This window comes from Zonotrichia albicollis, chromosome 3 (genome assembly GCF_047830755.1).
Source record: "Zonotrichia albicollis isolate bZonAlb1 chromosome 3, bZonAlb1.hap1, whole genome shotgun sequence".
Lineage (NCBI taxonomy): Eukaryota > Metazoa > Chordata > Aves > Passeriformes > Passerellidae > Zonotrichia > Zonotrichia albicollis.
In genome coordinates, this window is record NC_133821.1 from 18,067,674 (window position 1) to 18,084,992 (window position 17,319).

At 49.7% G+C, this 17,319-nt stretch overlaps 1 protein-coding gene across 1 annotated transcript; it reads left to right on the top strand.

Moving 5' to 3' along the window:
* Window positions 1-3,088: 3,088 nt before the first annotated feature.
* Window positions 3,089-14,440, top strand: DSTN (destrin, actin depolymerizing factor). Its single transcript, XM_005488512.4, has 4 exons — window positions 3,089-3,249; window positions 11,427-11,734; window positions 11,976-12,052; window positions 13,093-14,440. The coding sequence occupies exons 1-4, from the start codon at window positions 3,247-3,249 to the stop codon at window positions 13,200-13,202; spliced, it is 498 nt and encodes a 165-aa protein (XP_005488569.1). The 5' UTR covers window positions 3,089-3,246; the 3' UTR covers window positions 13,203-14,440.
* The last annotated feature ends 2,879 nt before the right edge of the window (window positions 14,441-17,319 follow it).

Sequence of the window (17,319 nt, forward strand, 5' to 3'; positions counted from 1 at the left end):
GGATGAAAAGACGGCAGGTGGATGCAGGCAGATGGGGGAAGCGGGGCTGAGAGGGAGACAACAGCAATTAGCATAAGCAGCGGCAGCCTCAGCTCACCAGCTGCTTTGCCGATTGTCTGCATCCCGATTTCCAGCAGCAAAGCAGCAATTTGCCGACGAGCACAGTCAGTAGCCAAGGCAGCCCCTCAGGACTGAAACTATCAGGGAAAACAAACGATTTCCATGGTACAAAACTATGGCTTGCAGGGCTTTGATGTAGGAGTTTGCCTAAGTAAGGCATGGAGCATGCAGCTCAAAACAGACACTAAATACTTCAGAGCGAAAGGCTAAAAAAGGAAGGTTTTAGAGGAGGAAATGAGTCAGTAGCTTGGAGGACGGGAGGGGGAGTTCAAATAGCTGAGGCATAGAAAGTAAGCAAGTAGTCACCATCTCAAAAGCTACAAAGTCAGCAAAGTGGATGTATTGATCTCAGGTTTTTGTTGATGTTGGGTCTCTTTCGAAAATGGAGACCACGGGTAACTTTTTATATTGATCATGCTGGATTTTGAAGCCATCCTTCATTGGGCAGGCATTTGCCAGCTGCAGTTCACACTGGTGTTTCTGACAGGAACCTAAGTGGTCACCACAGCTACAGGATTGCTGGAATCTCTCAGGGTTCCCTCTGGCTGAGGGATGGATTTTTGGGGGCAGTGCGTGTTTTTCAGGCTGATTGCAAACACCATTTGCCTTAAGAGCAGGAGGGGGATTCACCTTTCATGATGGTTCATCCAAATGTGCAGCCTGAGCTTCCAGCCTGGATTATTTATAGCACTAACACTATGGAAAAAAGGGCAAAGCTGGTTCACTGTTGAAAAGCAGAAGAGCTAGTAAAAAACCTTCTTCTCTACAATGTATTCACAATATTCCTGTCCGTCATTGCGACTACCTTGGTGGGCTATGCTGCTTTGTCTTCTGGGGAATTAAATATTTCAAAGAGCAGTTGTGGTTGCTGGTGAGTGAGTGCCCTTCCCAGAGCAGGCACATCTTCCTCACTAGGCAGGTTAAAAGTGAGAATTTCCTCTTACCCTCCTGGTGAAGGAGTTCTTGTCCCTGCTGAATTTCCTTTAACTGGTTAGATACTTTCTCAACCTACTGCAACGTTTCCAAAACCACCTCTCAGTGCAGGCTGAGCCAAGAGGCCAGTTCCACCTCATTTGCCCTTATAAGTACACAGCATGAGATAGCCCCAGCCCTGTTCTCATGGCCTTGCATCATCTCCTCCCCTCCTCCCCAGGATGTCGCACTTCTGTACCCCTCTGTCAGAGTGAAACCCAGCTAGGAAGAGCAAGCCTGGAGCAGTAACAGACAAATTACCCACATCAATGTTGATTAGAAAGCATGGCTGCCCCAGATTTCTGCACCCACCCCCAGAGAGGGAGGTCTGTTGTGGCACTGCCACAGGCTCTGACCACCACTGCCTTGATTTCCTTTGCAAGCCACAATCACAGCAGGAGGCAGCACCAGAAGTTGTCCAGAGAAACTTACTGACGGGATTGAAGCTCTCCCTACCACACAGGCACTTTATCTGAACTTGTTTTAGAACTACATTTCCAAATGGAAAAAAAAGTATCAAACATGACCCTGTTCATTTCTTGGTAATACTTCCAAAGTAAGTCAAGATTTGGGGTCAAATTTAAGCATTCTTTGATTAAATGTATCAGAAATGGGCCTAGGGAAGAAGTATCCAGTCAGGCCAATTAAAGTCTGAGTCGTGCTGGTCTTTTTGCTAGTTTCATTACAAATCTGATGCAAGAGCTTTTGCAAAAAAGGAACCCCTGGCAGGAATAAGTCACCCAGCTCAAGAGCCTAATGAAAAAGGATGGACTTTTCAATGCACCCATCTTCAGCATGCGGTCTTCCAGCAACTTCTCATGTAAACATGTGAACATCTACAAAGAGCATCTACTGGGGTAGGCTTGAAAGAGGGGATAAAGCAAATAAAAATTAAACTCTTTTAACTAGAACAGCAGTATGGATGAAAACTGTAAGGTGTGTAAGCACTGCTTAAACCTTTAATAGAGAAGCTTCATGATAGTTGCAATGAAGTATTGTTCCCTCATACCCAAACCCTGAAAACGCCACCATCGAGTCTTGTTTTTGTTTCCTTCTTACACGAAGGCACATACACAACAAATAAGCTTTTGATGCTGGGAGCTTTTTGTTCATCGACTCAAGCCGGGAACATCACTGCAGTCAGAATTCGGTGATAAAAACCTAACTTTCCATTTATACATTTTGTACCATCAGCAGATGCCATTGTACTCTGATTACAAGCAGCCCGAGCTTTGCCGGCCAGGAGCATTAAGGAATGAGTATTTTCGTCAGTCAGGGCTGCCATGAACACGGAGCCGCAGCTCCTGGGAGCTGCCCCGGCCTCGGCAGCCGCGTTGCCTCAGGGCCGCCTTTGTTCCGAGGACAAGCCGCCCGTTGTTCCGGCTGCGGGGATGAAGCGGTGCCGGGATCCGGGATGCGCGGGTGCCGGCGGGAAGCGCCGGGCTCTGCCGCAGCCTCAGCCCGAGCCAATCAGCACCGCCCGCCTGCGATCGCACCAAAGTAGGTAGTGAAAAGCCCTCGGAGGGAGAAAAAAAAAAAAGAAAAAAAAAGAGAAAAACTCCCACACTTCCGCCCAGCTGCCCGCCCCTCGCCGCTCTTGCTGCTGCTGCTGCGGCCGTCCCCTCCCGCAGGCTCCCCGCTGCCCTCACGGCCGCCCCAGTCGGTTCCAGCCGGGCTCCCAGCAGCCCAAATCCCGCTGGTGCCCCCCGCGCTGTCCGTCACAGCCCCCCGAGCCCCCCAGCTCTACCCTCACCATCATCCCCGCACCCCGCCCGGCACACCTTCAAGCAGGTAACCCCGCCCACCCGCCTGCGTGCTCGCGCTATTGGGCGGCTGACACGTCAATCAGCCAATATCTCTCTGTGATTGGTTAAGTCTTCAGGGGCGGGGCCCTGCGTACGACGGTGTGGCCGCCTCCCGCCCCGCCCGCGCGTGCGCACGGGGCCGGGGCGTCGCCACGCGGGGCTCCCGCCATAGCAACCGCTTCCTCCTCCTCCGGGCACGGCGGCCGTGACGTCGGCAGCGCTTCCGCCCGGCTCGCGCCCTCGCAGCTTCTCTTCCTGCCGCCGGAGCCCGCGCCGCGCCCAGACAGCCGAGGGAGCCGCCGCCGCCGCACCGCGCTCCGCCGCCCGCCCGCCGCGCCCCGCTGACGCCATGGTAGGCACCGCGCGCCGCCGAACGGGCCTCTGGCTTCTCCGTCTCCCGCCTCCGCCTTCATCCCTGGGGGGAAAAAGGGGGTAGGGGGGTGGCGGTACCGCCCGCCGCATCCCGGCCGGCGCTGTGGCTGGCGGCGCCGCTGTGCCTGGCCGTATCGTGGCCCCCTTTTTCTTCTCCTTCCCTTTCTCCCGGTCCTTCCCGTTCGCCTTTGAACTTGACGCGGCGGATCCGTTCTCCTCCCTTCCCCCCCCGCCCCCATCCCGCCATGAGGCGGCGGAAGGTTACTCCCACCCTGCCTTGAAGTGATGGAACTGTCCTCCCTCCTTTTCCTCCCCCCCACCGTAAGGTAATGGTACGCTCCGCGTCGCACACAGGCGCTGGGGGCGGGCGCGTCCATTCGGCCCTGGGGGGGTTGGCGCGGAGCGAGGGCGCGGCGGGAAAAGGCCGGGTGGGAAGGGGGGGGCTGTGCGCGGCGCCGCAGGGCGCGGCCGGGAGGCGGCGGCCCCGCCGCTCCCCACGGGGGGCTGGCTGGCTGCGAGGGGGTCGCAGCCCCGCAGGAAGGCACCGGGTGGTGCCGGTGGGAGGCCGGGGGCTGCCCTGCTCGGGTGGAAGCGCGGCCGCCGCCTCGGTCCCGGCGGGAGCCATCTTCGCACGGCCCGGGGTTCGGGCCTGGCCTAGAAAGCGGCGGCGGGGCCAGCACGGGCCCTGTCCCCTGCCAGGGCCGCCCAGCCCGGCCCGAGCCCGCAGCGCTGGCGGCGGACAAAAGGGGGAAGCGGAACCCGCGGAGGGGAATCGCTGAGTGTAAAAACAGGGAGGGTGTCGCAGCGGCCTCTCCAGGAAGCTGAAATTTTGAGGCAGTTGCTGCAACGACTTGGGGTTGTTGTTTTTGTTTTTTTTTTATTTGTTTTGCTTCTCCGGACAGTACTGAAAACCTTCATCCAAGGCATAACGCTGGAAGCAAAGAAACAAAAAAACTATTAAGGATCCGCAGTGATTTGCTTGTGTTTCCTGGCTTTCAAAAGAAAAAAAAGTGTTAGGGCTCTCCTTGCATAAATGGGGCAGAATAGAGCAAACGCGTGTTCAGTCTCATGGTGGCTCATTCTGTTTGCTTTGCCCGTGCTCAGAGTTTGCATCCCTGTTTGACTCAGGAGATGGAGGTTGGCAAATTTGCCTCAATTATTAGCTCATGCAGCTTTAACTACTGCCCTGTTTTTCTTGAGTCATCCACAAGCACTTGTCCAGCAACACACACTTACTGGGTTATTCACCCAGTGGCAATACACACATCAGTACTGAGTTATTTACCTGTATTAGAGGTTTTAAATATTGAGGCCTTCCCTTGGTATTTACCACTGAACATGTGGTATATCCAGGAAATAAATTTTTGGTGTGTAGGGTGGCAGACAGGATGTACTGCTCATGTCCCTGCTTTCTCCAACACCCAAGCTGCAGCATGGAGCAGAGCTGATGGGAGCTGCAGATGAAGCTGCAAAAAAGTCTGATGAGACTCACAGCTCCTGTTTAAGAGAGGCTTGTCTCAACAAGCCAGCTTCCACCTCTGCAGTATGCAAACCTAGTTAAGTGTGACTACTCAGCCTGTCAGGCTTCATCTTGCTTTGCAACCAGGGAATTCCCAAGTCACTCAAAACTACTATTTCTCATAGTGATCTCCTTTTTGCAACAGGGTTTAGGATGGCTTTTTTGAGAGGCTGCAAATGAAGTTGGTTTTGGGCAGAGTGGAGGCCTTCTGGCAAAGTGTGGTAGTGCCAGCAGGAGGGCATCCTTTGCTATCAAAAGAGCTTGGATTTCCAGCTTTTGTGCCTTGCCACAATGTTCAGTTTCTTTGCTGCTGGATTAAATGAGTCCAAGGTCTTTGGAGTACCGTGCAAATGATTTTTCTTGGTTGTTAGTCAGTGCTATTCCCAGATCTGTGTAATTACAAGGTACATCTGCCTCATATACAAGATAACAGCCTCCTGACAATTGGTGCTGCTGATGTCTGGCATGTTCCTACTCGCCTTGGCAGGATCACTGTCAAGAGGCTCCTGCTGGGTGCACGGGCTGACCTAAGCAATCCCATGTGAGAGAGCCTGACTACAACCAGGCCTTGTTGTGAAGCTGTGCTCAGCCTTTTCCTCACCTGCTTGTTCAGTGTTCACAGCAGTCCCCTCGGGAGAGGAGGATCCCTCACTAAAAAGTGTCAGGGATGCCCAGAGCTGCCCTTCAAACCTCATTGTGAGGGTGGCATTTAAGCTTTAGGTTGCTGTAGGTACAGGAAAATTCCTACAGGCATTTAGGCTCATAACAGCTGATTTGTGTGCTGAATGTGTTCCTGAGAACCTTTGACTGTTACACACCAGCTTCCACCTGCATTACCTTGAAAACTTACATTTCAGCACAGGAATGGCTGCTGCTCAAAACTTCTGCCCTGCTGCTGCTGGCCACTGCAGTTCCTGTTTTTCAGTGCTGTTGCTGGGATTGCCTTTTGTGGGTATTGCTTGTTCTGCCTACCTTGATAGTTCAATTGGGAGTGAACTTGGTGGTGGCTCAGAGAAGGAGATAATTTCCTCTTTGGCTAAAAGCTGAAGAAATGACCTTCAGGAATTCAAAGGATAGTTTTTTCTTTTTTTTTAAATAATTGTTTTTAGACTCGTCTCATCTTGTCAATAACCTTTCTTCTTGGGGGTTGGGGCAGGAAATAAAAGCTGAATAGAGTTTCAGTTCTTTCCCTCACACCTTCCCCCTGCCAAAAGAGACCAAATAATGCAAAATAAAAACTTGAGTCTTTCTACAAGTGATATGCAGATGACTCTGTACTTCTTGCTGGTTTATGGTGTGCAAATAATGGCCTCTTATACAACAGTAGTAAAAGGCTGCTAGTTCTGTTTCCTGTCAGGCCTCAGATCTGAGTTGAAACCTTGCCCTTTGAGATGTACAGGCTGTCCCCTGTAAATTGAGGTGTCTCTCTGTCCATCTGTAGGTAAACAGGGAATGCGGGCTTTTCCAGGCTCCTGAAGTCCCTGGGGTTCCCACACTGTTCTGGTCTCTGGGATGAAGTCAAAGTAGCTGCTCCTTGCATTTCCTCCTTCCTGCTCAGAAAAGTGGGGATGTTAAACATCAGATGTGTTTTCTTGAGTGCTCAGATAACAGATTGAAAGCCAAGCAGTATTTAATATCTTTATGGTTTTGACTGCCTACATTTTCAGCTGGCTTGTTGGCCTTAGGTGGTGACACCTTTCCAGAGGCCTGATTTGGCAAAACTTCCTTTCAGCCAGGCTGTAACTCTCCCTTTCTCCTAAGTGCTCCCCCAACTACCTTGGCTCAGTTTTTCCCTCAGGTTCCATTGTGTGGCAGTGCAGAGGACAGCTCTGTCCCTGAAAGGTGCTGTCCCAGAGCAGTTGGGTGGAAATAGGTTTAATTGGAAAAGTATTTATTGCAGAGATGTACTATGACACATGAGTGAGTCAGAGGGAAGTGCCACATGGCTGCACAGGCAGCTCTGGCAGTGGCAGGGAATTTCAGAGGTAGATAGGAGGCTAAGCCAGGCATGAGGGAAACAGGGTTTGCTGAAGAAACTAAAAACCATATAGATGCCAATAATGTGGCCAGCAAACACGGGAGCACAGTGTTCTCACATCTGCCCTTGCAATTAAACAAGGCGTGCTTTAATACATTCTTGGTGTCAGATTCTGGAAAAAATTGATGATACTTTTCCAAGAAGCAAAAGTTTCCACTTGAGTAGCTGTGGATAGTTCACCCTGATGTGTACAATGTTTGTGAGTGGTTCCCAGACAAAACAAGTCAAGAGCTGTATCTTGGAATGTCTCTGGAGATAATGCATGCCCAGGCACCACTGGGGAGAGTTCTTGGGCTCTAATCACAGGAGAGAAACCAACAGTCTGAAATTCTCAAGACTTAAACTCAAATTTAGTCCTTCAAATTTGTCTTGAGGCAAACTAAATCATTAGTTTAAGGTCTTAGCTGTCTTAGAGTTGAGGAAAACAAGGACTCTTCTTAGGTAAAATATTTTAGGTATTCAAGAAAAATACTGGTGCCCACAGTATTCACTTCCTAACAAAAGAGATGTGGAATTTCATTGTGTCAAAATTGTGTTTTTGTGCAGGCTTCCTGTGAATCCAGTTTATCAGGTGCCTAGCATGTCTCTCACTCCTAAAATGGCTTTTTTATGTGGGGATTTTCTTGAGAAATCTTTGGGTTATTCTTCAGTCTCCCCCAATTTAGATTAAATTTCAGTTTGGCTACTTGGCAATGGAGGCAGAATGCTGGGAGCTCTTGGTGGGGGCAGCTGGGTCTGGATCCTGCAGTGGAGGCTGACGGGACACAGGGCTCCCTCTCTGGCTGCCTGTGGAGGGAGGGCATTGTGCTCTCTCCCAGCACTTGTGCAGAGCTCTGCACTTCAGGCTCTGAACAAGAGCTGCTGTGTTCCTGCAGAGCCTGCTGACAGGGCAGTGAGTGCAGTCCCTGCCTCAGGTGACATCCAGTGGGGACACTGCCACCAGTGCCACGGGGTCATGGGTGAGGGGCTGAGCCCCCAGCGTGTGCATGGAGGTGCTGGGGCACAACTCAGTTGTGCTGATTGCCTCAGAGAAACTTGTTCTGCCTCTTCTTTCCTGAATGTGCTGTCCTGGCATGATTTTCCCATCTGGTAATAAGGTGGCTTGCCTGCTTGCTGCTGCCTTGTTGCAATGAAGGGTCTGGTCTGTCCCCTCAGTGAAATGTCACCAGCTGGCTGATGGTCGTGCATCCCACAAGTGCCTGAACCAACCCCCTGTGCCACTCCAGAGCTGGATAACTGCTTCCATCCTGGAACAGGAGCAGGCTGGCTGCTGGAGCTCTGCAGCATTCAAGCCACAATGCACAAAATAATAACCAATGTGCTGCATTGAATCCTCTGAGCAGAGCCATATCTGGCCAAAGAGGGAAAATCCAGACTAACAAGTGTTTACTCTGTCATTACTGGGAGGGTGGAGGCTTCTCACCAGCTCTTCTTCTGGACAAGGCAGCAGACACAAGGTTAAAATGTCACTTGAGGACGTGTATTTAGAGTCTGGAATTTCTCCTTGTTCCAGTGCTCTTAGCAGTCATCCTGTTGTTGCTCTACACAGAGTGGTTGCAGCTACCTTAAAACAAAAGCTGCCTGGGGTTTGAGTTTTGTCCTTTTTAAGTATATTTGTGAGGCCATTGTGGCTGGGTTGAAGGGGGAGCCCTGCAGTCAGGACAGCAGGTCTGGTTTCAGAAAGAATTGGTTTGTTGCACTGTCTCATCTCAGCCCATACTGTAACACAGCTATAGGGTGTTCTCAGATGGAACAAATCTGCATTGTCCCTGGCAACACAATGGCTGCCAATGTCAGCCTGTGTGATGAATCCAGGGGTTGTACAGCAGCTGTGAAAAGGAGCAGCACCAGCTACTAACAGCCTTTTGCTTTGGAAAGCTGAAAAATCCAGTTGTCACCATTGTCCCTTCAGCTTCTGATCAGTCCCAGTTATCAGCTGAAAGGTTGCTGTTAATTTTGAGTTTCCAGACTAAATACTTTCTACATTTTTGGAATCTGAACTGACTTGCCAGCAGTGTTCAGTTTCTTTTTAAAGAAACAACTTGTCTCCTGACTTGGAGACGTGTTTCTGGCTGTGTAGTAGCACAAGCAAATGCACATGACTGCACAGTTTGCATCAAGCTGCAGCTCTGTTGCTGCTGCTTCTGGCTCTGAGCTGAGCAATAACCTGTGCTTGCAAAGTTAATATGACTTGGGGCAAGGCAATTATTTGTTGTAGTGTTCAGGCAAAGCTCAAGAATTATCAAAGGTAGAGGTAGGTGACATGTGCTGCTTTTTCATTATAAATAGCCTCATTTCCATGGCAGTGCAGACTTTCTGTGCCTTTTCTAAGAACCTTGGGGGGCTTTGTGACTAAAACCTGAGTCTTGCCACCCATTGCCAGCTACTGAGGTGCCATTAGTTAGAAAATAAACCTTGGGGAGGAGAAGGCTTCTCTTGAATTCACTGTGGATTTGTCCTTAGTGAATGATGAAATAGCTGCAGTTGCTGCACTGTTTGCTTTATTAGGTTAACTTTGTGTTATTTGAAGTCTTCCCAAAGAGGCTCTTGCCCACACCAAACACAGGGACAGGAGAAGACCTTTATTCCTCATTAGCTCTCAGTCACACTCTGACAAAGTGCAGCATCTCTGTATGGAGGAGGTGACACCACAATGAGTCACTTTGGGTCCATGTTTGCACTGTAGCTTGAATTTGTCCTGAAATAGGCTTTCTCCATGTGCTTCCCTCACCTTATTGGTGATATGCAGGAGGATGGCTGCCTGCCACACAGCTGAGGCACGATGACTGAATTGCTGTTCTCCTGTCCCAAAGTAAGTTCAAGCAGTTCTGCATAAGCTACCACTTACAGGCTGAGCATGCATTGTAAATCTGGAGGGAGCTCCCATTGTATTTAGGTGAACCCTGAGGAAGCACTGCTCTCCACCCTAAAGAAAAGCTGTCTCAGATTGCTGGTGTATGAGATTGTCCTGGTTTTCTGTGGCCAGCACTTGGGAGCTCTAGATACCAAACTCCATGGCAATAGATTCTGCCAGCTGTGCCACCTCTCCTCACTGAGTTAGCTGAGTTACAGGAGGAGGGATGTTGGAAGAAAGAGGAGAATCTGGGCTTATCTGAAGTTCTCTGTGGTAGGCACTGGTCAAGGCTTTAAAAAACCCCCACACATTAAAGTAGGTGTCCATTCCATAACCATCTCTCAAGGACAGCCTGAGCACTGCACCTCTGTCTCCCTGGTTTTACAGCTGAACTCTGCTGCTCCTTCAAAATGCAAAAGAAATCCCTTGAGCTCACATTTTGAGGCTGAAGATAAATTTTTTTTAAAAATGAAGAGCAGCCTTTATCCTTTTTGAGTTGTGTGTCTCACCTGCTGCTGTAGCCGACTGTTGGTACTGCTGACTGTGCTGGCATCAATGACGTGTCGTGGTTTGCACAGAGGGAGGGAGGGAGGCAGTTTTCCTTCTGATAGATGGGGGTGAGTAATGTCATTTGAATGTGGAAGACACAAAAGCAGTGAGGGAGGAAGCAGGATTCTAAAGGAATCTCATTGTTTATACTGTGTGTAGCATTTTGAACAGATAGAGTTGTTCAGTACTGGACAGGCTTCAATTTGGTCTTTACTGCTCTGGCCATGATGTCCTTCCAGCAGTGCCTGCTGGCTTCCCACATTTGCAATATTCACTCTTGCACAGCTGCCTTTAAACTCTCCAGCTTGGTGCAGTCTGAGAACAAAATTCAAATGTAAATGCTTCTATTTCCCACTTTTTTTGTCTCATTCCCAGAAAAGCATCAGACTGAAAATGCAGTTCAGTCTTTTATCATTCTTGCTAGGTCTTGTCCTCTTTATTCTGTGCAGCTGCTTTTAACATCAGATTGATAATGCTGCATGTGCACCTCTTGTTCCAGCTTACACAGGGGAACAGGATACCACTCACTACAATTTCCCAGCTGACTCCAAGGTGGGGGAGAAATATTGATCTTGCTTTAAAAACTGCTGGAGTAGGTATGAGAAGAAGAGACTTTTAAGACTTGCAAATTCTCTGTTTGAAATACTGAATTCAGAGCAACTTCCCAAAGTTGGTTTGTTCAGCTGAAAGCTTCCACTGCAATCCCAGTACCCCACTACATTTCCCTTGATCTCTAAACTGAGTCCATGTGACAAGTGTGGAATTTGGCCAGTTTTGCCTCTGTTCCTAAAGCTCCTAGCAAGCATGCTGGAAATGGCTGGGAAACTTTGAACAGAAGATCCTTGTGGGCTTGTCCAGCCAGCCTGAAATGGGGAAGAAAATTAAGCGGCTGTAATGCCAAAGGATCTGCCACAACTGAATCTCAGAGAACAAGGGGTTGGCATGCCTGTAAAACTCCCCCAAAACAATGTTCTGGTGTAAGTGGGATTGTGCTTTCTTTGGAATAGTTTCTAGGTTGGCAGGCAGCTGCAGGCAGCAGCCAGACTCCAGATTCTTTACTTGGCTTTGGAAAAGAGGGGCTGCAGTGACTGTTGCAGGAATCTATTGTCTCCTAGCCTTGGGCTTAAGGCAGTGCCATGTTGTGGCTGGGAGCAGGAGGGGTGCAGGGCCTGAAGGTGTTTGCTGTGGTCTCCGCAGGCCTCCGGAGTACAAGTGGCCGATGAGGTGTGCCGCATCTTCTACGACATGAAAGTGCGGAAGTGCTCCACGCCGGAGGAGATCAAGAAGAGGAAGAAGGCTGTCATCTTCTGCCTCAGTCCAGACAAAAAGTGCATTATTGTGGAGGAAGGCAAAGAGATTCTGGTGGGAGACGTCGGAGTGACGGTCACCGACCCTTTCAAGCACTTTGTGCAGATGCTTCCCGAGAAGGATTGCCGCTATGCCTTGTATGATGCAAGCTTCGAGACCAAGGAATCCAAAAAAGAAGAGCTGATGTTTTTCTTGTGGTAAGCCACCTTCCCAACTCTCTCATTCCTAGCATGCAGTGCAGGCTCTGTGGGTGAGGTCTCTGAGTGTTTGTATTGCCCAGGCTGGGAAAATGGCAGGCTTAAAGTGAGTTGGGCAGCCTGGTGCCTGTATTCTGGAGCCATGAGATGTTCCAGTTGTCCATGATGGGTAGGATACTGCTTCTGTCTGGGGTGGATCATCAGTGTCACTAATTTCACTCTCTGTGGTGTCTCCCACTAGGGCACCAGAACAAGCACCTCTCAAAAGTAAGATGATCTACGCAAGCTCCAAGGATGCAATCAAAAAGAAGTTTCAAGGTATGTAATACAACTAATGTTGCTAACTCTGCTGCGTCCCTGGAGTACACAGCAAGGCTTAATTAGTTTAGGTTTTGGGATTTTTTTGTTGTTATTGTTTTGAGATACTACTGAGAAGTGAAGTGTCATGTGACAGAGCTAAAATGAGCTCTAGCACAAATTTATATTATCTGACAAAGTTTCAGAGGCACTAGGACAGTGCTCAGGACAAGAGCAGGTTTTGCAATGTGTGATAGACCACATGGAGCAGCACATTGCACCATACAGGCTAGAAACCATTAGATTGATAACACAACACTGGGTTTTGTGCAGAGCTGCCTCAGTGGCAGAGCACTTTCATCCCTGAGTCTGTTAAAATGCAGACTCATAAACTTACAATGCTGTAGTAAGGCAGTCTGGCTGATAGCCAAGTAGCACTCTTCAGCTGCTCAGGCTGCACTGGGCCAAAACCTTGCACTGTGCAAGACTGACAGGATCTTTGTGCAGCAGTGCCAGCCTTCCAGGGACTGGAACTGCCATGGGAAACTGCTGTGTGCTGAGAAAATAAATCCCAAGGAAATTCTGTTTTCCACCATGTAAAGCAGACATGGGTTGGGCTCTGCAGCCCTAAAAAGGAAAAGCAGCACTGTTGGCTGGGTAGCCCAGCTCAGTCTGTGCCTCTCAGGTTTGCAAGGTGGTGCTTTCAGCCACCTCTGCAGAGGCAGCGGGAGCTGAGCCAGCCTTGTCCATGTGCTTGCCTGGAGCTCCCTCCCCTGCTGTATCCAGGGCAGCACAAGAAATGAGGGATTTGCTCTAAGAGCCTGAGCACTGAGCTAGTGACAGATTTCTGCCTTCATGTCCCTTCAGTGACATTTGGTGTGCAGCCAGATGTCTCCTGGGACGAGGCAGGGAAAAACCATCAAATTCCCTAAGCTAAGGCAGGACTTGTCTGCTTGAGTGACTGGATTACTTCTTCTAATATTACTACCAGGTATGTTTCTTTGATTGCTTACCAGCATGTTGAAATACTGCATTATTGAGTGTTTTGCCTCTTTTTTTAGGCATAAAGCATGAATGCCAAGCAAATGGGCCAGAGGACCTGAACCGAGCTTGCATTGCTGAGAAGCTAGGAGGCTCCCTAGTCGTAGCTTTTGAAGGAAGTCCCGTGTAGATGTCATACAGTGCCACAACTCTACGAGCATTCCATGTTTTAATAGATCAGTTATATAAAGCAAACATTCTAGGCAAGGGTTTCACTAACAGTAGGGAAGCTGTCATGTAGAATAAAGTAGATTTTGGAGATGTAGCTTGTATGTAAAAATGACCCTAAATAAATCAAATTAAGGATTTATCTTGGTGTATTAATATTTGCATTGGTTGTCCAGCCCAGTACTGTCCCCAATGGATTAACACTAAAGGTCTCTAAAAATTGGAGCAGTGTATCATGAAAGGTGGAGAGGTGAGAATAATCTGGTTCCTGTTCTTGCTTTTCCAAATAGTAAAAAGTGAAATTCAAAAACTTTCCCTTTAACCATTTAAGACAAAACGTACAACCTGTAGTTTAACTTCAGCTGAAGCAACCTGTGAGCACCAAACTGGGTTAAATTCTTAGTGCTTGCAGTTGCAGAGCTGTACTAAAAAAGCCTAATTATGAAGCTAGACATAAAACAGACACACTTTTTCTGGAGAAGTAGTCCTAATCCACTCTTGTAAACTCACAGTGCAGTAATAATATTTAAAGGTTCACTTGTTCTGTAGGTTCAATTTTCTTGTTATGAAGTGTCTTGAGGTCTCTTTCCTCCTGAATGATTCTATAGAAATTGCTTTTTCTGTTGACACAGTTTAATTTAGAACTACCTTTCTCTAATATACACTTATTAGTGGATCAGATGCTTCTGAGGCTTTTATAAATGCAGATTCTTATATCAGAGCTCTCCAGTTATGGGTAATAAAATGAAAAGGAACCACAACTTTAAAAATTGTATTTTCAGCCCCAGTCTTTGGTCACTTGGTCCATTTGTCCATAATTACTATTGATTTAACTTAGTAGAACCAATCAGCCTGACTAATATGGCTTGATCTGGGCTTTTTGTCTGTTAGCTTCTTTAATTCTGTAGAAATGCATGGAAATATCACCTACTAGAAAGTTTGACCTGAAATGCCTTTTGTATGGGGGGTAGAGAACATTCCTGTGCCAGCTACAGAGATCTTAAAAGCTTCCATGTTTCATCAGTGGTTGATTAAAGCTGTTTCTTTTGTGTAATGTGTACATGGGAGTTGCATAGAGTTTTCTTGTATGTCTGTAGAGAAAAAGAAAAAAAAAACCAAAACCCTTAGCCTCCAGTGCATTACTGTGATATGTTCTGTGCGTGCCAAATTTGAACAGCCTAAATAAATGGGCTTTCCCTCCCCTGGGTCAGTGACTGATTGCTCTCCAGCCTCGGGATCAGCCCTCCTGCAGGGAGCTGGCTCTGCTGGATCTGGGTAAGCACTTAGGGAGCTGCTGTGCCTTCTGCAGAGGCTGCCTGCCCTGCTCTGGGAGCTGGAGTGGGGCAAACAGGCTGGAAGGAGTAGCTGGTGAAGCTGGAGGGATCTGGGGGAAACAGCTTTGTCTCTGCTGTGTGTTCCCCTCTTTGGCTCTGCACCCCCTGCTTGCTGTAGGCTCCCAGACCTCTCTCTGCCTTCAGGCTTTGGGCCCAAGTTCCCGCTGGCTGGGCCGTCCTGGGAGCCATTCCCTGTTGGCAGTGTGAGCCCAGGAGCCCAGCCATGCATTGGGTGTTATGCCCCTGCCTGCCCTGTGGGGACTGAGGGAGCCAGGGCAGTCACAGGATGGTCCCTCCTCCCTGAGCTGTTCCAGCTGTGCAGGGACAGCTGTGGTGTCCCCTCAGCTCCTGGCAGGGCAGTGCCAGCTGTGCTGGGGGCCAGGGCAGCAGTGGGCCATTGCCTGACTCAGCATGTGCCCTCTCTGGCCAGGCTGGGCAGGTAAAACCCTTCATTAAAGACAGGCATTGACTGACTGCTCTGGCTTGGCACCCACACGGTCACAGGGCTGGGAGCACAAGGTTCTCCACTGGAGTGCAGCTTCCTGATTCCGAGCACAGCAAACTGGCCTGGATTCTGCTGGGGCTTCCAGCCTGTCTTCCAGTCAACTGGGGCCTCACCCAAGTGTGTAATGATCCCCATAAACAGCTCCTCCTTGCCCAGGTGTCTGCAGTTCTGATCCCTGTCCAAAGTCCACCTGGAGATAAGGAAAGCACTGTGACACACTGGGAGTGGTGCTGCCTCACAAACAGGCACCTCCTAGCCAAGATCCAGCTGATAGCTGGTGCCTCCAGGCTGCAGGCATCTTTATCTAGCCCAGGTGATGCTGTGGACACTTCTGCCTGGGATTTCCTTCCTTGGTCACAAAATGGAGCAGGAGGCACTGCAAAACAGGAAGGATGTCAGACCTGTAAGGTAGGAGAGCATTTCCCACAATGTCAAAGTCCTTGGATCAGGGACTTGGGTTCAAAGTACCTTAGTCCCAGAAGTGAGTGATAAGAGGTGACACTTTGGGCCTTGGCTGGGTGTGGTGCTATTGCTTCAGCCCACTGGAGAGCTTTTAGGGCCCTCACAAGAAGTGCCAAAGTGATCCTTGTGCTCCAGAACTAACAGTAACTTAATCCTCAGAGCCACAGTGCTGTGGGCTTGTCCACATCGTGGGGTTTGTGGCCAGACTTCCCCTCTCAGGGTTATTCTGGCTTTTGAGGGGATGAAACTCTTGTGACTGTTTTTAAGATTTCTCCCAAATCACCCAGACCTTCTGAAAAGGCAAGACAAGAAGGGAGAAACAACATTAATGCTTCCTATAACTTGGCTGGTTGCTGGTGGGAGAAATCACTTCCTAACAGGGGCACATGAAGGAAAAGGTGAAGGAGTTGAGCTGAGGGAGGCAGCTCAGTCACACTTGCTGAGGTAGTGTGAACATTTTGAAGTACCCATGCAGGCTTCCCAAAAGCCATTTTTGGTCATTTGGCCTGTGGAGGAAATGGAGACTCTTAATTCAAGCCTAAGTGTAAACAGCAGGCAGTGTAAATGTAATTTACAAGGAGGGTTAAATTGAGTCTCTTTAACTGTGCCTTGATAAGCCCAGGTACCCAGGCTGAAAGGGAATTCCAGGCATGGCTGAATCAGCAGAAGGATCCAGTGTTCTCATTCCAAGTCACTCCAGCTGAGCAGCTTGTTGATCTTTATCAATGAAGGTACCTGCCTGCAGTGCTGGGGCTGCTCTGAGTCATGGGCTGACAAGCACCAAGCCTGGGTGGCTCTCCTGGAGGAAAGGAGGTGACTCTGGGTGGGCACATGGCAAAATCCCAAATCCCACCAGCTGTGGGGAAAGAGGGGCAGGCCAGGCCTCAGCTGCCTGTGCTCTTGGGCAAGGTGTGGCTTTCTCTGGCCCTCAGGATGTCCTTCCCCTTCCATCAAGGTGCCAGGGGGATTAAAACATGGCAACAGTACCATTCCAGGTGTGAAAAACTGATGAATGTCTTTCTCCAAAAAGAGTTCTTTTATTTCAGCTTTGCTTCAGAACAGTCCTCCTCTCTGTGTTGCTAAAACAGGCAGCTGGGTGTTGTGTGCCAGTAGGGCATGGTGTGCCCTGGGGCTGGGGACATGGGACAGCCCCCACTGCAACCAGCCTGCCCTGGCTGTGCTGCTGAGGGAGGCCTGGGTCTCTGCTCTCTGTGCACTGCAGCTCACAAGAAAGGAAAGAGTTGTTGCAAAAGCCAAAAACTGCAAAACCAAAGGAACTGCGTCACTTCCCAGCACCTGCAGCTGCAGAGCCCTTCCTGCCCTGGTTGCTGGGGGTGAGAGCCACCCTGCCATGCTCCACAGCTCCCTCCTGCCCGGGGCTTGGGTGGGGGTTTGGTGCAATCCTGACACAATGCAGGCATTCCCTCGGTTTTGGGGAGCTTCCATCCAACAGGTCAGGGCTGCTGGGCTGGGGGAAGTGACAGTGCTGGCAGGCTGAGGTCACCAGTGGCCTCAATTTGTGTGTTCCTCCACATGTGCCACAAAGTCCAGGAAGATAAACCACAGGCCAACCCTGGCTGTGGGGCAAAGGTCTGCTTCCTTTGTCCCTCCAGGATGGGGAGAGCAGCTCCCTCTGCCACCTGTGCTGGGACAGGGAGTGGGGACACACACAGGGGAGGGGGCAGGGGTGGCTCTCAGCTCCCCATTTCCTTGGCCCTTGTTCTCACCTGGGCCCAAGTCACACACAGCCCTGCCCCAGCTTTCATCACAGCCCCAAA